The sequence below is a fragment of the Cucurbita maxima genome, unplaced genomic scaffold, assembly GCF_002738345.1.
Source record: "Cucurbita maxima cultivar Rimu unplaced genomic scaffold, Cmax_1.0 Cma_Scf00054, whole genome shotgun sequence".
Classification (NCBI taxonomy): domain Eukaryota; kingdom Viridiplantae; phylum Streptophyta; class Magnoliopsida; order Cucurbitales; family Cucurbitaceae; genus Cucurbita; species Cucurbita maxima.
Genome location: NW_019272070.1, coordinates 148,046 through 171,674, shown reverse-complemented (window position 1 = coordinate 171,674; position 23,629 = coordinate 148,046). Strand labels below are relative to the sequence as shown.

At 39.2% G+C, this 23,629-nt stretch overlaps 1 protein-coding gene across 2 annotated transcripts in view; it reads right to left on the bottom strand.

Annotated features, from left to right (window-relative positions):
• The window catches only part of LOC111471655 (acetyl-CoA acetyltransferase, cytosolic 1-like), a 21,897-nt gene extending 5,996 nt beyond the window's left edge, over nt 1–15,901 (bottom strand). Inside the window, exons 1-15 of one of the 2 annotated variants that reach the window (XM_023117371.1) lie at nt 15,792–15,901; nt 15,649–15,719; nt 15,440–15,538; nt 15,197–15,370; nt 14,994–15,096; nt 13,882–14,020; nt 13,297–13,374; nt 13,156–13,221; nt 12,508–12,593; nt 11,560–11,659; nt 11,374–11,484; nt 11,242–11,283; nt 10,486–10,572; nt 9,678–9,763; nt 9,156–9,570 (exon numbers count right to left, since the gene is read on the bottom strand). In XM_023117371.1, the coding sequence (XP_022973139.1) occupies nt 9,537–9,570; nt 9,678–9,763; nt 10,486–10,572; nt 11,242–11,283; nt 11,374–11,484; nt 11,560–11,659; nt 12,508–12,593; nt 13,156–13,221; nt 13,297–13,374; nt 13,882–14,020; nt 14,994–15,096; nt 15,197–15,370; nt 15,440–15,538; nt 15,649–15,685 (1,242 nt within the window). In that variant the 5' untranslated portion in view covers nt 15,686–15,719; nt 15,792–15,901 and the 3' untranslated portion in view covers nt 9,156–9,536. The other variant, XM_023117370.1, reaches the window with a different exon arrangement.
• Nucleotides 15,902–23,629: the final 7,728 nt, after the last annotated feature.

Below are 23,629 nucleotides of genomic sequence, written 5' to 3'. Positions count from 1 at the left end.
ATGAACTCCTGTTTATTCGAAATTATCCTTAGATTAGCATGGGTGAGAGTGACTCAAGTTTGCCGACTCAATAGGCCTCCCATTTCAGGGGTAAGACTAGGTAAATGGCTGGGAACGTGGGGTGCAAATGCCTACCCAAGTGGTTCAAGTTCGCTGATTCAATAGACCTCCCATTTCAGGGGTAAGACTGGGTAAATGGCTGGGGACGTGGGGTGCAAAATGGAATTCACTCCTACCCACTTTTAGGGATAGAAGAGAGGTAGTTTTCTTAATTACTGACTCCAAGTCTTGAACAAGGGGCCCCACCCTCTCATTGGCCTAAGAGGGATTCGGTTTACTGGTTGGACCACAAACCAATTGTTCATTAGAGGATCGGTGAGACATAAGAAACAAGAAGTAACTTTAGGGGTAAAACAGTAAATTGACCCAGCTCTAGTTACGAACAATCTGTGAATGATCGACTTACTAATCATGGTTATATCAAATGGACAGAAATATATCTATAGTGAGGGGAGTGCAACTACTAGGCTATAGTGGACAGTACTTAACGAAAGTTGGTTAACAAGGTTAATGAGTTTAACCAGTTAATCTTGGATCGTTGGAGCCCATGATTTATAGGTCCATTAGGTCCCTTTGCTAGCTCATATCGAACTAAACCATAGAACAATGTGACGAGTGAGTTCGAAATGTTCGAATTCAAATTAGGGAGAATGCGCTACATATATACGATATATTTAACCGCATTTTTGTTTTATTTACGAATTAAACAAAAAGAGAAAATCTGAAATATTTAAATAAGATTGAAATATCTTAATCAAATATGTGTCGAAATTAATTGAGATTGACATTTGAATTAATATTAAATATTAATTAAATAGTTTAATTAATCATTTAATATTACTTTAATTTGAAATTAATAATTCAAATTGATTGTTGAATCAAAATGAAGAAAGTCAAAATGTTGACTTCATTTAATGTAAAAATCTATATTAGCAAAATTTTGAGGTGTCAAAATTTGGTTTAACCAAACTGGCATGCTTTCTAAATAAACCCCACAAATTTGAGTGAAATTTTGAGTGTCAAATTTTGGTGATCTCAAATTTGCATGAACATGCAAACATGACTATATAAATAGAGTGATCATAAAACATGAAAGGTTTCTTCTATGGTGAAAAACCTCTCACAAACACTCTCTTCATATATACAAAATCCCTCCCAAGTTTAGTCACTCACCGGATTCCACAATCCCGTTCTAAGGCTAGAGGATAGTGGAGAAGACACTAGTGGTGGTTCGAAACCGGTTCGTGAGGAAAAAGAAATTTGAACTACAAAAGGTTAGTATTCAAACTCATTAAGTTTTAATACTTAGGAACATGCTAGTTATTTACTATAATTGATGTTCTAAAAGTGCCTAAGATCCAAATTGCTTCCGCATGTGTTATATTAACACCATCAAATTTACTATAATTGATGTACTTAGAGTACCTAAGATCCAAATTGCTCATGCACGTGTTATAGTAACAACATTAGCCCCTCATGTTTGCTTTTCTCTGCTTGTGATTGTGCATGCGTGCTGTGTGTGAACTGCTTGTGTCCTGAATGTGTATTGTATGCTTAACCCCAATAGTGGGACAACTTACTATGTATTTTATATAATACTCAAGTCACTTGCTACCTATATTTTCAGGTAAGGACAAGGCTCCCATGTATGGCTGACGGTGAACGCTGTGAAGGCCATGGAAATCTTAGAGAGGGCTCGTAGTGCCGTAGGCATCTTATTAAGACTCTTTCAAATAATAGCTATTTGCAATTGTTTCTCCTAGTTAGTTGTTGATTGATATTCCCAGTTAGGTCGTCGCTATTGATTTTCCAGTTACGAACTACTTATAATAATGAACATGTCTATTGAAGTTGTCTTATATGAATTTTCGTACTTTTGTCATATGAATGCAAGGCAACGTCGCTAATTAGGTTAAAGAAAATTAGGGACGTTACAGTCTGTATCAGAGCACTAGGTTATAGATCTTGTAGACTGGTCTACGAGGTAGGCCTAAGGTACTTCCCTGGTCCTCTAGCAACCACACCGTCACCGTCAGATATATGTGTATATTATAAGGAAGAATTATGGTTTGTACGCTTTCATGTCTCGATTTTAGTATGTTCCATAATGTGACAAATATATGGGTGTATGTGTACGTGGCTTATGTCATTGTGATTGTTTATAGAAGCTGATAGATTAGTATGTAACCCCATAGTTATTACTATGTTTAGATATGCCACCCCGGACGCGAGGAGGAAGTACTAGGGGATGACCCCCCACTTAAGGGTAGAGGGAGAGGTGGAAGAGGACGAGGTTCAGACCGTGAGAACTCCGTGGAAGAGCCCGAAGCGATGACGTTCCTGCCACCAGCGACCGCCTGAGACTTGGCGGCGAAATTGGTAGACGTATTGCAGATCATAGTACGAAACCTGTTCGGTGATCAGTCAACTAACGACTCAGCCTCTACCAGGGAGGCCAGGTGCTTGCAAGATTTTAAGAGTGGCGACCCACAAACCTTCAAGGGAACTTCCGATGACCCGACAAAGGCACAGTTGTGGCTGAGTTCCATAGGGACCGTATTCAGGCTGACAAACTATCCCGAAGACCAAAAGGTGGAATGCACAACATTCATGCTGCGTGCCGATGCTCAAGTATGGTGGGGATCCACCCAAGAGCTTATCAGACCTGAGGGTTAAATCTCATAGACAGAATTTAAGGAGGCATTTGTAGAGGCGTACTACCTAAAGGACGTCCAGATCCGCAAACATAAAGAATTCACCCACCTGAAGCAGAGAGAGCATTCGGTTACTGACTACGCCAAAGAGTTCACCAAGTTGAAATGCTTTGCCCCGGATTTGGTAGACACTGACTACATGACAGCCTGCCGGTTTGTGCTGGGGTTGGACAGGAAGATTCGTAACGTGGTTGAGGTGATAGCGCTTACGACTTAAGCTAACTCTCTAAGAGTAGCACGGGCCATGGAGGGGACCGATGGACCGAGCGAATCCCGCTCATTGACCCAAAGACAAAAATGATGCAGTGACCGAGATGATCATCACGAATCCTGTTCATCGACTGATAGACACAGACGATGCCGTGATTGTGATGACTGTCGTAATTCATCCTCATCGCCGCCACCGAGATGACCAAATAGACGGAGTTGCGATTCCAGGCGAGGGCAGCAGGGAAGAGAAAGCAAAGTAGACGATAGACCCAAGTGCAACGAGTGTCGGAAGAACCATTGGGGTCAGTGCTTGGCTTGCTCTGGAGCATGCTTCCGAAACGGAAAGGAGGGTCACTTGGCCAGGGATTGTCCAGGAGGTTGCGCCAATAACGTCGGGGGTCAGTAGAGACCACTACGCATAGTGAATGCCCCCACTCAGAACTGTCCTCCAGTGAGAGCCTATGCCTCCACCAACAGGGACGCTAAAAACCCAGATATGGCGGTGATAGGTACACTATCCGTCCTTGGTCACTTTGCTCTGACGTTGTTTGACTCGGGGTCTATACACTCCTTTATTTCCACTGATTTTGTTAGTTAAGCAAGAATCGTATTAGAACCCTTGTTACATGATTTTTTAGTAGCCACCCCAGCATGGGTGGATATGGTAGCCGCCTATAGGGTAAGGAATGGTCACGTAGTAGTATTAGGGATTAGCTTGGGCGTAAACTTAATGGTGGTCGATATGACCGTGTTTGATGTAATCTTGGTCATGGACTAGTTAGCGGAAAACCATACTAGCATAGATTGTCATAAGAAGGAGGTTATTTTCATGCCACTGTTCAGGACCAGATTCAAATTCAAGGGCACAAGTCTGGGCACAATGTCCAAGGTGATATCAATGATGAAGGCGAAGAAGCTGATCCAGCACGGAGCCTAGGTGATACTAGCTAGCGTGGCAAAGATCAAAGAAAGAGGAGTCTCCCTAACCACGTTGCCTGTAGTGAATGAGTTCCCAAATGTGTTCCCAAACTTGCTAGGGATCCCTCCATCCTAAGATGTCGATTATGCTATAGAACTGGAACTAGGAACCGACCCTATATCCATGGCCCCGTACTGCATGGCACCAGCGGAGCTGAAAGAACTCAAGATCCAACTATAAGAGTGGCTAAACAAGGGGTTTATTAGACCTAGTGTGTTGCCTTGGGGTGCGCCGGTGTTATTCGTCAAGAAAAAGGATGGTTCCATACGCTTGTGTATCGATTACATGGAACTGAATAAGAGGACGATGAAGAATAGGTATCCCCTCCCACGCATCGGGACTTGTTTGACCAGCTTAGAGAGGCCACAGTGTTTTCAAAGATTGACCTTCGGTCGGGTTAGCATCAGATCACGATAAAAAACAAGTGATGGTGTTAATATAACACATGCGAAAGCAATTTGAATCTTAGGCACTCTAAGTACATCAATTATAATAAATTAGCTAGCATGTTCAAAAGCATTAAGACTCGATGAGTTTGAATACTAACCTTTTGTAGTTCAAATTCCTCTTTCCTCACGAACTAGTTTCCAAAATAGTGGCACCCTTCTCGCAATTGACTCGAAAGGCTACGACGTTCATCTGGACCGAGGAGTGTGAGACAAGCTTTCGAGAACTGAAGGATCGACTGGTGACTGCACTCGTGCTCACAATACCTGATGGTACAGGGAACTACGTCATTTTCAGTGATGCTTCCAAGAAGGGCCTGGGATGCGTGTTAATGCAATGCGGAAAGGTTATTTCCTACGCATCCAGACAACTGAAGGACTATGAAAAGAATTATCCCATGCATGACTTGGACCTAGCAGCAGTAGTCTTTGCATTAAAGATATGACGACATTATCTGTATGGGGAGAGGACTCAGATTTATACCGACCATAAGAGCCTGAAATATTTCTTCACCCAAAAAGAGTTGAATATGAGACAACGACGATGGCTAGAACTAGTCAAGGATTATGACATAGATATCCAGTACCACCCTGATAACTCTCTAAAAGTAAAGTCATATCAAGTTTTTTTGTATTTAATATTGCACTCTTATTCACCATTTTCTCATTTATTACCTCATTTATTCTACTTAGTGAACATGAAATCATTTATTGCGGTCCAACATGAAAAATAATATAATTTGACATAAATTGATCTTAATTGTACATTTAATTGAGTTATGTGGTAAAATTTCAAACATTTGTGCTAAACTATGAGGGAGTAGCAAATCTGTAAATAAATGGAGGATGACATAGAAATTTTAAATCCACATCAGCCGTCCAAGTGGGTCATTGACTATCCACTAAGGAACATTCTATGTGGACAACTTATTCCTTTTCAGCCCTAAAGAGGAACCTATGCTCAATATAAAAGGAAAAAGAAGACCAAGAGAGGGAGACACACTTTGGAGAAAAATCGAATTACATAGTAGAAGTCTCTGCTGAAATGAACTACTGTGAAACTAGAGAAGAAAAAAAAAACCCTAATCCAACAGCTGTTGACAGCAGAAGGAAAAGGAGACCAACAGGGATTGATTAAGGCAAAGAGGTGGACGTGAGAGCTCAAGAGAAGGAAACTTTCATTGACGAATGGCAACAAACCGGGATAACTCTCTATTTCCTTATTCTCTTTTCTTATTCCATCAATTCTACGTGATTGAGATGTGAATTTCTATGTTTAATTCAGTTTGTATGGAGAGTTAAACTTTATAGGGGAGGCGAGAGAGTTTTATATAGTTTAAGTATGTTGACGGTATGATTTTAGTTTATTAAAGAGTTTTTGTTGATGATTTACGTGTGTTTAATTAGTTACTTTACATACATAGTTGTTCTCTTATTCGGTAGAAGAGGGGAAGCAATGAAATCCTCTTTAATACTCTAGTTCCAGCAAGGAGACTTGAAGGCTAATAGAAGGGTTAGAAATAATTATTCAAGAAGACTTGAAGGCTAATAGAAGGGTTAGAAATCTTATTAATAGAAGTTACAACCATTATGAAAATAATCACCATTCATGACCCTCCGAAGTGGGCTTTAGGAATCTATTAAAAGAAACCAAAATCTACCATAAAATTCAACAACTTATTTATTTAATCTCTCTTAGCTGAACCTTCTTCATTATAGTTGATTTTCTCATCATTTTCTATTTTTCGATGTCACTCTATTTTGGTTTTGTTTAAGTAGTTAAAATTACAACACCCATTTGAATGTTACCAAAAAATTCACTTAATTTCCAGCTATAAAATTAAACAAAAAAGATAAGTTTCCTATGGAATCGATAATTTACTTATTACTTGTTACTTATGAAAGTGTATACATGCACTTATTATTGTGAATTTTACATCATTTTATCATAGACGATACAAGCGATCAGAAGGCCAATGTGGTTGCAAACGCCCAAAATAGGAAGACAACGCATTCATCGGCACTAATCACGAAAGAGCCCAAGGTGCAGGAAGATTTTGAGCGAGCTGAAATAGCAGTAGCACTGGAAGGTATTAAGGCACAACTGGCTCGACTAACTGTATAACCCACTCTTCGACAGAGAATCGTTGAGGCGCAGGCAAGAGACTCGGGTTTAGCGAGGGTACTAAATGAAATGTTGACAGAACCAGTTGGTGGGTACTCCAAGTCAGCAGATGGTAGGTTATTGTACCAAGGTTGCTTGTGTGTACCGGCAATAGAGGGATTGAGAGGTGAGATATTTGAAGGAGACATATAACTCCTCATTCGGCATGCACCCTGGCGGTACAAAAATATATCAGGATATCAAACCCCACTTCTAGTGATGTGGTATGAAAAAGGATATTGCAAAGTTCGTCAACAGATGCCTGGTTTGCCAACAAGTCAAGGCACCTAGACAGAGACTAGTGGGGTTACTACAACCTCTCAATATACCAGAATGGAAGTGGGAGAACATTGTCCTAGATTTCATAGTGGGCCTACCTAAGACGTTGAAGGGTTACACGATCATATGGGTGATCGTGGACAGATTGACAAAGTCAACACATTTCCTCCCCGGCAAGGCCACCTAAGTGGACAATTGGGCACAACTGTACATGAAGGAAATTGTCAGATTACATGAGGTTCCCGTGTCGATTGTAACAGACCGAGACCCATGTTTTACTTCAGCATTTTGGCGTGGACTCTAGAAAGCGTTGGGCACTCAACTGGACTTCAGCACAACATTTCACCCGCAGACCGATGAACAGACTTCTTGAACCAAATTCTAAAGGACATGCTAGGGGCCTGTGTACTTTATTTTACCGGGAGTTGGGACTCGAAGTTGCACCTTATGGAATTCACTTATAGTAACAGCTATCAAGTGACAATTGACATGGCATCGTATGAGGCATTGTATGGAAAGCGGTGTAGGACACCATTATGTTGGGGCGAAGTAGGAGAATGGGAACTAGTGGGTCTGGAGCTGGTCCAAGTCAAGAATGAGGCTATGCAACAGATCAGGGGGAGAATGCGCACCGCTCAGAGTTACGCGGACTTGAGACGAAGAGACTTGGAGTTCGAAGTAGGCGACATGGTATTCCTGAAGGTGACCCCCATGAAGGGCATTCTAAGGTTCGGACGCAAGGGCAAACTAGGTCTGCGCTTCATAAGACCCTTTGAAATTTTGGAGCGAATTGGACCCGTTGCGTATAGGTTACCCCTACCCCGTCCCTCTCAACCATACACGTGTTCCATGTATCGGCACTTCGCAAGTACCTAGCGAACCCCACGCATGTGATAGATTATTCGGCTCTAGACATAACCGAAGACTTAATCTATGAGGAGAAATCGGTGGGGATCCTGGCTCGCAAGATAAAGACTTTGCGCACTAGGGAAATTGCATTTGTCAAGGTGTGGTGGGGGAACTAGTCAGCCGAGGAGGCCACATGGGAACGAGAGGATGAGATGAGAGAGGATGAGATGAGGGAGAAGTACCCAGAGTTCTTGGATGAAAACCTTTCAAGGACGAAAGTCCTTCTCAAGGGGGTGATGTAATGATACGTGTTCCAGTAAAAAAAAAAATGAAACGCCAAAAATCTCGCGATTTTTAGTGAGGGTTGCTGAGAGAACGTACTATTTCCTTGAGCCCCCACATTAAACTCTAGGGTATCTAAGTAGCTGCCCTTCTGTTGAGTCATTGTTGTACCGTGAGAGAGAAGCAATAAGATTGAGGTGGAGGATCGATAACGCCGCAAGACTTCGGACGTTTGTGAGCCTTAGGTGGGAGTGAACCAACGTCGAGGTACGTCAAGACAAGGAGGACAGACGCACCGCCTGGGACAAACGAACAACGACGATCTCACCAGCGACAGTAGTCAGGTCCCGCGATTAGGGTTCGTCGAGACTCTCGAGCAAGAAAGACAAAGCAATGGACGCACCGCCTAGGTGAAATGTTATGTATGTCATGCTCATATATGTGATGTTGTTGCCCTTAATTGTTTTACCCTGTATGCATGAAATTGATTGGCATGTCATGAATGTGTTGGGAATTTTACGTGTCATGGATGTGTTGACTGGTGTACTACAATACACTCATATAATGTTCCATTAAGTCACGCTATGTAACGCAACGAGGGAAATGAAACAATGTATGTGTAATGCCATGGGGGTAGGTGTTAGTGACCCCATGCATGTTGAGTCTTATGCATAGGGTTACCGCCATGTTATGTAATGATGGTACGGACGCGTACACTCGATATTATGCTCGCTATGATATCATGCAGGCCTCCTCCTTTTTCATGTCGTCCGATAGCGTATGTCATGCGTACCTGACCAAGCGAGGCCCAAGAGGTTAGTGTACGAACCCGACTGGTGGGCCCACGTTGACATACGTGGGTCGTGCGTGAAGAAATACCACGTATCCACTCTACCCGGATAAAACCAGGGCCTAAGGCCATGCAAAAAGGGAATGGAAGACAACCCCTCACATGTTTGCTTTTCTCTACTTGTGATTGTGCTGTGTGTGAACTGCTTGTATATTGTATACTTAACCTCAACAGTGGGGCAACTTACTGGGTATTAATACCCAAGCCACGTGCTACCTATATTTTCAAGTAAGGGCAAGGCTCCCATGCATGGTTGACAGTGAACGCAGCAAAGGCCATGGAAGTCTTAGATTAAAGAATATTAGGGGCGGTACACTGTCACACCCATTATTTTTTTTAGTGAGAACACCTTAAGAATTCTAATACTAAGTATCCCGACATTGCTTGAAGGAGGGCATGGATATACTTTGGTTTGATTATTGTGTCTGACCCCTAATAAACCTACATACTAAGTCCATTATCCCATGAACTAAACCTACATATCTATGGCTGACCCATCTTTTTTATTGTGTAGAGATGGCCGAGAAATTGACAAACATAACAGACCCAAATTCTTTCTATCACTCAATAGAGGCAATGTAATAAAAAGAGAGCATTTTGGTGTATTAAATATGATAACAGTGAATAACTCGACCTCTTTCTTCAAGTGTAGAAGGGGAGAAATAGTGAACTGCCATATGTCTTTTGAGAGGGCCAATTTGGATCACAGCTTGGAGTGTCGAACTCTAGCGCCAGGCCTGCAGGACAGTCATAAGGAACAAAATGCAGAATGTTCAAACATATGGCTATTGTAATACAGAACCAAAGGCACTATTGTTGTAAGCCGCTTTTTAAAAGAGCTTACATGAGTTCAACCACAAGAGCGGATGCTCCTCCACCACCATTGCACACAGCACCAACCCCATACTTCCCATTTCTCTGTCTTAGTACCTGTTTCAAACATACTTATTCTATAAGATTGCAACCCCTATAAGATATGGTACTCCGAGTGTAACGATCCAAACCAACCGCTAGCAGATATCGTTCTCTTTGGGCTTTCCCTTTCAGGCTTCCCCTCGAGGTTTTTAAAACATGTCTGCTAGGGAGAGATTTCAACACCCTTATAAAGGTGTTCTCCTCTCCAACTGATGTGGGATCTCATAATCCACCCCCCTTCGGTGCCCAACGTTCTCGCTAACACTCGTTCCTTTATCCAATCAATGTGGGACCCCACCAAATCCACCCCTTTTGGGGCCCAGCATCCTTCCTGGCACATTGTCTCGTGTCCGCCTCCTTCGGGGCTCAGCTTCTTCGCTGGCACATCGTTCAATGTCTAGCTCTAATACCGTTTGTAACGGCCTAAGCCCATTGCTAGCATATCGATATTGTCTCTTTGGGCTTTCCCTTTAGGGCTTCCCCTCAAGGTTTTTAAAACACGTTTGCTAGGGAGAGGTTTCCACACCCTTATAAAGGGTGTTTCGTTCTCCTCCCCAACTGATGTGGGGATCTCACACCCTGTCTCAGTCTCTCAAGATTATGGGTACTAAAGGAAACATGAGGAGAAATATTGAAGAGAGAAAGAAAAGGAGACATCAAGAATTTTATCTCTAACAATGTAACCAAGATTTGAGCTCTCTACTACTATCCAGTCTGCGGAGAGTAACAGAAATTACCCCTAACAATGTGACCAAAATCCGAGCTCCGCTACATCCCAATGGGTGTCCCAAAGATACAGCTCCCCCGTGAACATTAACTCTATCCTGCATTCAACCACACGCACGAAATAAGAAATCACAAACAAATTGATGTGTCAGTATAAAACAAGACAACGGCTCATAACTTGAAACCTAAATAACGTTCATAATATCAATCCTCCATGAGCAACAAGCTGAGCAAAGAGCTTTGATTTCTTCTGGGAGGAAACAAAGCATTTCAGAAAAAAATTACAAGAGAAAACTCTCTACACTCAAGATTCTAACGATACTTGAAAGCTTGAAATCCAGACAGGAGCGGAAATTTGAAATGATGGACATAAGAAGGAAAAACCACAGGGACAAGGGAAAAAAAGAAAGAAGAGGACCTTTTGCGCCAACAGTCCACCCAAAATTGAATAAAATTCACATACCCTACTGCCATGAACTCCAAAGATTAAAAAAAGAAGACATATGTCGGAAAGAAAACGTTCCAATTCAATTTCTTTTTTCATGAGAATTCCTGAAGTGGACAGAAAAATGCAAGCGAACACTAGCAAAAACGGACAGCGGAGTGAGCTCGGCGACCATGTAACAAAAGACATGTCCAACAACCTACTTTATGTATCAACGACCAGATTGCTAAACTAACCATTACCGGACAACAGCACACAATTAGTTGAACTCTGAAGAATACCAAATGGGTGATGAACTTAATAAATGACAAAAAAGACTCACAGGATCAAGACCAAGCAGCTTCTGATTAGCAAGAGCCACAACCTGAAGAGAAAAATTAGAGCAACTTAACAACAAGATCATGCATGATGAACAAGAAAATGCAATAGCAGTAAATGAAGCACAAGTTCTTACGGAAAAGGCTTCATTTATTTCATAATAATCAATTTGAGAAGCATGTAAACCAGCATTTGAGATAGCTTTTGGAATTGAAAGGGCTGGAGCCGTTGTAAATAATTCAGGCGCCTGGTAGTCATTTTTTCTGTAAGCCACATGATCTTTCTCCAGTATGAAGGATAATAACATCAAGAACTTAATTACCTGAGCTGCATCAGCGTATCCTTTAATTACGGCAATTATTTCTAAACCGAGTTCGACCGCCTTCTTCCCACTCACCAGCACTAAAGCAGCAGCACCATCACTGTTCAAGATCAAATAATAAAAAATAATGCAGCTGCCTAAAAATGTTCTCTCTTTGGCATCAACGGAAAGTGAAAGTAAATTTCTTAGCCTAGGTACTTCACAAATCAGTCGCTGGAATAAACAAACCCACTGATACTACCATGTCTTTCCATAACTTACCAAATCATGTGCTCTAAAAAAATTCACTCAATAGCAAATAAATAAACAAATAACATTGATGGTCATGCATTTCTGCATTCAGTTCAGCTCAAGAAACACCTTAGAAACATTAGTGATCTTGTTATAAAACTCTTGGGATTTGATCTAACAACCTTGTTGAAGAACAAGATCTTTCGAAATAAATTATCCAAGAACCTCAAAAATGATAAGGAATCAACCTAAGAGAATGTTTTGATACGGATTACCTTAATGATCAAGATCAAGAGTAAAAAATACTTGTTTCTAAACTCGTGATTTGAATTAATTTACAAGATAACTTGATCAAGACTACTTGAATAACTCTAGGTGCAAATCTAAACACAAGAAAGGTAAAGGAACAAGCTCATGGCTTGAGAAGCATAATATACAACTTTCATTTTAATATCCAAAATCTTCATACTAAAGCAACAACATGATCGGATATTTATAGCCTTGAAAATAAAACTTAAAACCTTAAAAATAATACTCTAAAATTGAAAAATACAATGAAACCTCCCTAAATCCAAACATGTATGGTAAAATCTTGTCATCCACCATGAAGTTTTTGTGGCATAATTAAGACACATTATTTTGTATCAAATCTCTTCAAGACCAGCATATAAAATTAATTGGCAGAAAATATGAAAATACAATTACAAGAAAGAGAACCTTATGATAGAAGCATTGCCAGCAGTAACAGTACCGCCATCCTCCTTAAAACTTGGCCTGAGCTTCCTTAGTTTTGCAGCATCAAACTAGCAAGAACAAGAAAATTGATTGACAATGAAGTAGAATGTAGCATCAAAAAGGTCCATATTCAGAAAAATGGAAGTTCTCAATATTTCAGAAAACTAGTAACCTTTCCAGAATTTCAAAAAAAAAAAAAATATATATATATATATATATATAGACAAAAGTAGAGAGATGACCCCCAACTTACCCAATCAACTTTCTTGGAATCCCTTCACACAAAATGAATGGCCCCATATACAACTTGCAGTTCCACTGACAAAACTATCCCCTACCTTGAAAATCATTAAGAACTTTTTCCGGAACTTACTAACCTTAGCAGGAACCTGAAGTCAGTTCCTATTTCTAAACAAGAAACTCCAATTTTTGCTTATAAATGCTTCATTCTAAATTCAAACATGTCTCCCAATCAACTAGCAAAAATTTTGATGTCAATCCCCTTAGTTCCCTATGATAAGCTTGCTTCATCTTCCTAAGTATCAAGTATGCATATAATACTGGGTGTTTATTAATTACTTTAAGAAAACAAATATTCAGTGCTTTTTACTGTTTTTAGTGACAATTTACCTGTCTCAAGCTTTCGTCCTTGTCAAAAATTGAAGATGGCTTCCCTCTTCCGGAAGGAACCTTGACCTAAAAAATTCAAACAATTAGTTAGGTCTGATTTATAATAGAATAGACTTTCTTAGAGCGGAATAGCAATCTTACCGGAGCTATTTCCCAGGATAATTGACCATTATTTTGTGCTGCAAGTCCTCGCTCAAAGCTCTTAATAGCATATGCATCCTATTGAGGGGGATTAATAAACATAAGAGAGAGTAATTTAAAAAAAGGTCATTAAATTGTGCTAAATCACCCTGAAGCTAAAAGCTTAAAGCTTATAGGTTATGAAAATTTGAATATTTGTGTTCATATTTTAGCTTCCTTCACAGTCGGAAATTAGTACAAGGCCCAACAAGTGATTATGTTAATAATTGAGGAGGAAGTGACATTTACAAGACTTTGAAACAGCCAGTAAACTAAAAAGTTTAGCCCAATGGATTATGCGTATGATAAATATGATCATTTATTTATACTTGAACATGTTATATAGATAAATCATTTCTGAAGGAGCAGATAAGAAAAAACATTTCAACGAGAATCAGAGTACTTCAATTGCTAACTGTTTCTAGCTGGCTTGTCCTATCCCAAAAGAGTTGCTCTTGATGGCTTGAAAAAGTTCGAGGTTTCACAAATTGGATTTTGAACAAAAATAATAGTACTGAGTGAAACTACCTATCTGGTAAACTTTACCTGATCTTCTCTTGTAATGGAGTGCTGGCTGGCACACATCTCACCACAAACACCCATCGCAAAGTCGTTGTAAACATCCCAAAGACCATCTTTAAGCATACCATCTACAACAGTATCATTTCCAAATCGAGACCCTTTTCTGTTCATAACTTTGAGTCAGGATGAGAAGTAGTTATTCCCCTAACAAAATTAGTGCGAGAAAGTATTTCATTCTTCTAAATGAAAGCTTAGTTTCTCTTCTATAAATGTGTCCGTGAGTGAGAAAGTGCATTTCAATGCAATGCACTAAACAAGGTTTTTGGCTCCAATGGAGGTGGAAAATAAGGTCATTATTTTTAGGTTGAATTACAAATTCAGCTTCGGGTCGATTTAGTCAGAAATTTCTTTAAAAAGCATTTAATAGATCCTTAAACTTTCAGTATTGTGTCCCATAGGCCTCTTAATTTTCAATTTTGTGTCTAATAGGTCAATGACCTATTCAACATTTTTTTAAAAATCCAAGAACGTGCTAGGTACAAAATTGAAAGTATAAAGTCCCATTAGATATAAAATTCAGTTTTATATCTATAAGATCAATTAAATAAAAAAATAAAAAAAAAATTCCGGAACCTATTTACAAAATTGAAATTTCAAAGACCTATTAGACAAAACGTGAAGTTCAAGGACCAATTAGACACTTTTAAAGGTTTAGAGACCAAATAGACACAAACTTGAAAGTTTAAGGACTAAACATGTGATCTAACCATATATTTTAAGGATGAACGAAAATTAAAGTAAATATTTCAACAACGATAAACATATTACCTAGAAGAACAAGTAGCGAGTAATAAACAAAACATAACATAATCAAAATTTATACTCCATGAACAAAAGACATAATTCTCATTTAAGGAAAACTCACCCTGTTCCAGCTATGGCAAGAGAAATTTGCATTAGTTGATAACAATATATAGTCAATCAGATATATGAATTTATTCTTACATTGAAGTATAATGTTTTCTTAAACTATACTTTATGATCAGGGATTAAAGGTTATGAGGACAACAAGAAGAAGAAGTAGTGATTAAAATAAAATAAAATAATTGGGGGGTTGTGAAGGATAAAGGGCCAACCTTAGTTGGAGATATTTGGGCACATTAGACATACTTTCCATACCACCAGAAACAACAACATCATTTATACCTAACTGAATCGTGTGCGCTGCAATCATTGTTGCTGTGCCAACAAAAAAGAAAGAAAAAACAAGTGTTAGTTCTTTTGCAGAACCAATGCTGTTATCCTAATACAATAAAAATTTTGATAGATGAAGAAACACCTTTCATGCCGGATGCACAGACTTTATTAATAGTGGTGCAAATAACAGAGTTTGGTATACCAGCACCTAAGGCAGCCTGCCTCGCAGGAGCTTGCCCTAAATTTGCACTGAGAACATTTCCGAAGAATACCTCTTGCACAAGAGAAGGATCAACATTTGCCCTCTTAAGGGCACCTGTAAGCATCCTCGCTCTTCAATTCATATCATCTTAAAACAGGGTACTCAAATCCGGAGAAAACTTACATTCAATCGCTATAGAACCGAGTTGGGTAGCAGAGAAAGATGAAAGTGAACCAAGAAAGGCACCAATTGGCGTACGAGCAACACCCACAATACAAACATCTGTGCCAACATAACAAAGAGGCGATCCCAGCCCATGATTTCATTCATGAAAAAGGAGCGAAAATTGAATCAAAACATATGTTTAAATAAATAGGGGAGAATTGAAGAACCTCGGGGGTTGATGGAATCAGAGGAAAGAGGAGCCATGGGAGAGAAGGAAGCTGTACAAAGAAAAGAAAAAATGAACAGAAGAGAGCGGCAGTAGGTAGCTTGCAGAGAGGTGCAGAATTGAAGAAGAAAATGGGCACCCCAAAAATGATGTTCAGAGTGATCAAGGAATTAGGTAGAAAAGATATACAGACGTTGAAGGCGTCGTTATCCATGGAGATGCGTGCCCATCTCGTCTCCTATAACTAGATCATCACAAGCTAACAATTCAACCTCTGGTCCGAACCCAATTTTCTATTTTCAGAGTTAAATTGCATCCAATTATCAGAATTTTTAAAAAATTTCAATATTTTTAATTTTCATAAAAGTAAGATGAGATAGAGTTGGATTGTAATTCTATTTTTTTTTTTGTTAGTCGGCTTGACTTAACTAAAAACATGTCCATTTGTGAATTGACTTGAATTTTTTAATTTTTCAAAAACTCTATCTAAAAAAAAAATCAAACTTGAGTGAGTAGGATTATCTAAGTCATAAGAATACTTTTAGTTCCGTAAGTATACATGAAATTTGTTCGTTCTCTATATAAAATATTAATCCCAAATAGACTAGTTTATTGAAGACCTTTTTGATGGGCGTGAATGAAATTTGACATTTTATCCATTTAAAGTTTGTATCATTTATTATCCCAAACAATCATGTAAAATTAAATATTAGCATTAAACATATCTCTCGTGTTCACTCTTATTTTCTAATTCATTCGGATTCTCTACTTACTCTCGTTCTAATTGACTTTTTGTGTCGTGATTTTGAAACAGGATGAACGTACCTCTCGCACTCACGTTGTGAACTTCTACAAGTGATGGTTGAGTAGGTCATCCTTGTACAGCAATAATAAAGCTTCTATATTTTGGTCGCAATCGATAGATTATAATCCTCTTCATTCGAGATTCTACAATGGCGGACTTCGGGTCTAATTCAATAATCTCCCGACAGATTGACTCAATCTTGTGAAAGTACTGAGCTATCGTCATGTCACGTTGTGAAATTGACAATAACTATTGATATGGAATCAACCCAAGGGAAAGTATGGAACAGATTAACTTGATGATCAATATCAGGAGTAAAAAAAACTCGTTTCTAAACTCATGATTCGAATCACTCCACAAGAGGTTTGATCAATACCACCTGAATGACTCTAGAAGAATTTGAAAAGAAAATCTTAGCTCTCAACAAATCTAAAAAAAATAAAAGTTCTACTTTTTTTTGTTTAATTCCAAAATGTGATGAACTCTAATGAAAGAAAATAAGGCTTTATACAACCTTTACAACCTTTGTGACACATAACTTCCAAATTAAATTGTCTAGTAAATGGGAAATACCCCTAACCTCCATATTAAAAGGGTTAGTTAATGATGGAATATGATAAGTTACTTTATAACCTTAACGCCTATATTAAAAACTAGCTTAGATATGATAAACAAATATTTAAATTATAATTAGATAATGCAATGAATGAAATGTGTTTCTTAGTCATCCTTGTAGTAGTTCCATAAATTCAGCTGGAGTTCACTACATGCCACTTAAAGTGCATTTAATACATCTGTTTCTTGAATCTCAACTTTGCACAACATATAAGTGAAGTCTCCAACGTCTTTTAGAATTTCCTTTGATGAGCTCACCATAGCTTGAATATAAGTGTACAAGGTTTGTTGTAGCTTCTTGGCTCTCGTCCTTGTAATTGGACCTTGAGGAATGAAAATTCTTTGGTCGTGGTTCATATCAACTATTCTCTAGAAGTTGTAGACTCGTATCGTTCTTCTTTGAGAACAACATCACAAACGTGTCACATGCTTCTTTTGGTGTCTTATCATCCCAAATGTGCTCTAATATCTCTTCTCCAATTGTGGTCTTCAAGGCAAGCATTGCTTTGCCTGCTTTGATTCTCCATTTGCACAAGGTGCCGTTAAAATCATCCTCTGGCGACGTAGTTTCACTTCCGCCAACGATCTCCCAAAGATCATGTCCTTGTAAATAGAACATCATGCATGTTGCCCACCTATTGTAGTTGTTGTTGTTGAGTTTCTTGATTCCTCAACGATTTGGAAATCACCCATCGTGTTGGCTATACCTCAGTAATACCAAACAAGCTCTTTCGACACAAGACTTGCAGAGTCACAGACTACTCATGATACAAAAGAAACTCACACATTAATAATTTCAAGAAATCGTTTCTTATGTGGAAGATCAGACAAAACTGCAACCACATAGCATACTGAGAATTCCAAGAGATCAGATAACCTACACTAACATCATTCTGATACCATATTGTTGAATACAACTCTCTGTGGAAAACACTCGCACTCTTTATTAAGACCAATCGAGAAGAGATTACAAGATACTCTATAGAGTACTACTGCACTTTGTGTTTTGTATTTCTCGGGATGATGAACTAAGTAGAGTGGATGGGTATTTATACTAGATGATAGGCAATCTATTCCTAAAATTTCTCAACCTTTATAATTATTCCTAAAATCTCTAAATCATTTTCTTAACATAAATATAATCCGTCGTACAGTGGTTGGGCTTAACCCTATTGGGTTGATATTATAACATGACACTTATAACACACAATTGTAGTTTTGTTGAATGGATGTATACCTCTTCCTCTTCCTCTTCCTCTTCCTCTACCTCTTCCTCGAAAAGCTTCACGAGCTCGATCACCTCTTCTTCCACCAATTCTATTATCGTATGTTACCTTTAGTGTTTGTTCATCACCTACACGTCCATTCAGTCTTTATTCATGTACTAGTAAGCTACTTTGCAATTCATCGATAGTTAAAGTGTCTAAGTTATTAGACTATTCAATCAAATATATAACATAATCAAACCTTGAGGTCATTGATCTCAATATTTTTTTCAATAATCACCACTTGTTTCATGTTTTAACCATGAATTTTCATCTTATTTGCAATGGTGAGAGTTTGAGTAAAATATGCATCAACACTTTAGTCATCTTTCATCTATAGGACTTCAAACTCTTTCTTAAGAGCTTGGAGATGTGCTCTTTTGACTCTTGTGGAACACGTCTGCTTCATAGAGTCCCAAATTTGTTTGGCAGTATCTCTATTAAAGATTGTTTCCAAAATAGTTCAATCAATGGCTTGGAACAAGTAATTCTTGACCTTCAAATCTTTCAACTTTTGGTCCACAATTGTTTTTTTTTTTTTTATGCTCCAGTAATCTCCACTTCTTCTGCTGCGGCAAGGATTCTGGTCTCCACCAAAGAGCAATATTTCTTGAGTGAAGAAAATTTTTCACAAGTATAGACCAATGATCAACCATCATACATAGGAATTGCCGGTTGAACGAAATTGGTTTCAGCTGCCATACTTTGAATCTCTTACCGCGCACTCTTTTTTCTTAAGAAAACTGCAATTTCTTTTATCACAATCAGGCCTTGCAATGTGGCTCTAATACCAAATGTTGTGAACAAACAAATAACTAAAAATGAAACTCTAACATCAATTGCATTGAAAACAAAACAACTTGGTTGACTTTTAAAATTAATAAACTGATTTAGTGGTCCTAACATCCTAAATAAATGAAATGAACATCCCTAAATAAATGATTTAAGCTAACCATTTCAACCCTAAAGAGATGATCATCTCGCGATTTTTGCAGGATCCACTCAGACTCCCTTAAACCCTAGGAGTGGTCGCCTCCTTTAGGTAGAAGCGGATGCCAATGTACTTCGGAGCAAGGGGAGGCAAACGCGCCACCGAGAACGGACGAATGACCACGCATCCACCGGCGACAGTAGCCAAACTCTGCGATTAGGGTCGTTGGGACTTTCGGACGAGGAAGACGAAGCGGCAGGCGTGGGTCGACCCTCGGCATTTCGCGAGACGTCTCGGCCAGAGTGCAGCTCTCACCTTGCAGGCCGCGCTCGGACACCACCTCTAGGCCTCGTTCCCTTTTGGCCCAAACCGGAGGCGCGCCTAGAAACCTGTTGAAATCATCACTAGCCCAATAGAGTCAAGCCCAATAATTGTACGAGCCCATTGTGTATTTATTTTAGGAGAGATTTTAGGAAAGATATCTGATTTTAGGAGAAGAGATCTAGATATTTTAGGAAAAAGATTGAGATTTGTTAGGTCTAGATTGTGTAGGCTCTAGTATAAATACACCTTCACCCTACCTAGGTTATTCATCCAAGAAATCCAAAAAGTATTCTACATAGTGTCTTGTATTCTCTTCTCGATTGATCTTAATAAAGAGTGCAAGTGTTTCCCACAGAGAGTTGTGTTCAACATCTGGTATCAGAGCAAGATTAGTGTATGTTATCTGATCTCTTGGAATTCTTAGTATGCTCTATGGTTGCAGCTCTATTTGATCTTCCACATCAGAAACGATTTCTTGAGATTAGTAGTGAGTGAGTTTCTTTTGTGTCGTGAGTAGTCTGTGACTCTACAAGTCTTGTGTCGAAAGAGCTTGTTTGGTATTACTGAGGTATAGCCTACACGACGGGTGATTTCCAATTTATTGGAGGAATCAAGAAACTCAACAACAACAACTACAACATGTGGGCAACATGCATGATATCCTATTTACAAGGACGAGATCTTTGGGAGATCGTTGGCGAGTGTGAAACTATGCCACCAGAGGAGGATTCTAACGGCGCCTTGCGCAAATGGAGAATCAAAGCAGGCAAAGCAATGTTTGCCTTGAAGACCACAATCGGAGAAGAGATGTTAAAACATATTTGGGATGACAAGACACCGAAAGAAGCATGGGACACATTTGTGATGTTGTTCTCAAAGAAGAACGATACAAGGCTACAACTTCTGGAGAATGAGTTGTTGTCAATTTCACAACGTGACATGACGATTGCTCAGTACTTCCACAAGGTCAAGTCGATTTGTCGGGAGATTACTGAACTAGACCCGAAGTCTGCCATTGTAGAATCTCGAATGAAGAGGATTATAATCCACGGATTGCGACCGGAATATCGAAACTTCATTACTGTTGTACAAGGATGGCCTACTCAACCATCACTTGTAGAGTTCGAAAATTTGTTAGCCAGCCAAGAAGCCATGGCTAAACAAATGGGAGGCATCACATTGAAGGGTGAAGAAGAAACACTCTACACAAGTGAAAGTCGGAGCAATAATAGGTCGTCTATCAAACGTGGATACAATGGTGACAAAAGAAGAAGCTACCAAGGAACTGCACAACCTAAGAGAGCTCAGAAGAATGACAACAAGAGTTTCCAAGAAAAGAGATTTGGAGGTATTTGCATAATTGTGGGAATATCCAAAAAGAAGATAGAGGATGAATGGGATGCAGAGGTACTATGTCCCATATAAGAAGACGAGCTAGCACTCATGGTGACAATGGAAGACCATATCAATTATGAGAATGACTGGATCGTTGATTCAGAATGTTCAAACCACATGACTGGCGATCAGAGAAAATTGCAAGACAAGAAAGAGTACAAAGAAAGTCGTATGGTACGCACAGCAAATAACACACAGTTATCAATTGCTCAAATCGGAAATACGACAATCATGTCTGGCAATAAGTCTGATACAGTGTCGCTACATAATGTTTATCATGTACCGGGTATAAAGAAGAACTTGTTGTCAGTGTCACAACTAACAACATCAGGAAGCTACGTCTTGTTTGGGCCAGAAGATGTAAAAGTTTATCAAGATGTTAAGATAATAGGAAAGCCGACAATAGAAGGACGAAGAGTAGAGTCTATCTACGTTCTATCTGCAGAGTCTGCCTATGTTGACAAGACCCGAAAGAATGAGACGACAGATATATGGCATGCAAGATTGGGACATATTAGCTACCATAAGTTGAAGTTGATTATGGAGAAATCCATGCTCAAAGGTCTACCTCAACTTGAAGTCAAAACAGACGTTGTCTGCACTAGATGTCAATATGGTAAAGCTCATCAATTACCATACAAAGAGTCAAGTTTCAAAGCAAAGAAACCATTAGAGTAATTCACTCTGATTTGTTTGGCTCGGTCAAACAAGCATCGATCAGTGGAATGCGGTATATGGTGACATTTATTGACGACTACTCTAGATATGTGTGGATTTTCTTTATGAAAGAAAAGTCTGACACGTTCTCAAAGTTTCAAGAATTCAAGATGATGGTCGAAGGAGAAGTAGGAGTGAAGATTCGTTGCCTACGTTCAAACAATTTACATGTGCCAACACGCCACAACAAAATGGTGTAGCAAAAAGAAAGAATCGACACCTTGCAGAAATCTGTCGAAGCATGTTACACGCAAAGAACGTTCCAGGTAGATTTTGGGCTGAAGCTATGCGAACTGCTGCCCATGTGATCAACAAGCTTCCTCAACCAAAGCTAGGATTCGTCTCACCATTTGAGATACTATGGGATATGAAACCTACAGTTAGTTACTTTCGAGTATTTGATTGTGTTTGCTATGTATTTGTGCCTGTCCATCTACGTAGCAAGTTTGACAAGAAAGCAGTAAGTGTGTATTTGTTGGATACGACAATCAAAGAAAAGGATGGAGGTGTTGTGATCCAACAAGTGGAAAACACTATACATCAAGAGATGTAGTTTTCGATGAAGCATCTTCATGGTGGTCCTCGGAGAAGAAAGTCTTATCAGATTCAAACATCGAAGAAATTCTACAACAGAAGATGGGGGAGCAAACTATACAAATTCAATCAAATGTTGATGCACTTGAAAATCCAAGTGACATTGATATTGACAAACAAGAGGTGACTCAATCAAGTGAATCTAATAAAAATGAAACGACACATCAACAACTTAGGCGATCAAATAGAATCCAAAGGCCAAATCCTAAGTATGCAAATGCAACTATTGTAGAAGATAGAGTTTACGAACCAAAGACATGAAGAAGCATCACAAAACTCGGTTTGGCAGAAAGCGATGGAGGAAGAAATTATAGCCCTGGAGCAGAATCAAACTTGGGAACTAGTGCCAAAACTAGGAGATGTCAAACCCATCTCTTGCAAGTGGGTCTATAAAATAAAGCGTCGACCGAATGGATCAATCGAGAGATACAAGGCTCGACTCGTGGCTCGAGGATTTTCTCAACAATATGGACTAGACTATGATGAAACATTCAGTCTAGTGGCAAAGATTACTACAGTACGAGTCCTGCTAGCACTCACAGCAAGTAAAGATTGGAAACTGTGGCAAATGGATGTGAAGAATGCCTTCTTGCATGGAGAGTTAGACAGGGAGATTTATATGAACCAACCAAAGAGATTTGAGAGTGCAGCTAATCCTAATTATGTATGCAAGCTTAGAAAAGCTCTTAATGGACTGAAGCAAGCACCGAGAGCTTGGTATGGTAAGGTTGCTGAATTTCTTACCCAAAGTGGTTATTCAGTTGCGCATGAGACTCTAGCCTATTCATCAAAGAAAGAGAAGGAAATTTGACAATTGTGTTGGTCTACGTGGACGTTTGATTATCACCGGGGACAACGAAAGAGAAATTTATCAAACAAGAGAAAATTTATCAGTACGCTTTTAGATGAAAGAGCTAGAAGAGCTTAAACACTTCTTAGGCCTAGGAGTTGATCGCACAGATGAAGGATTGTTTCTCTGCCAACAAAAGTATACTAGAGATATGCTTCAGAAGTTCAACATGTTAGAGTGCAAGCAAGTTTCAACACCGATGGAGATAAATGTCAAGATTTGTGCACATGAAGGCAAAGAGTTGAACGATGAAACAACATACCGACAACTAATAGGTAGTCTTATCTACCTAACTTTAACTCGGCCTGATATCTCTTATGCAGTTGGCGTTATGAGTCGATACATGCAAAGTTCAAAGAAGTCTCATCTGGATGCAGCTCGATGGATCTTGAGATATGTCAAAAGTATAATCAACTATGGTCTTTTGTACAAAAGAAACAAAGACTGCAAGCTAGTTGGATACTGTGATGCTGACTATGCAGAAGA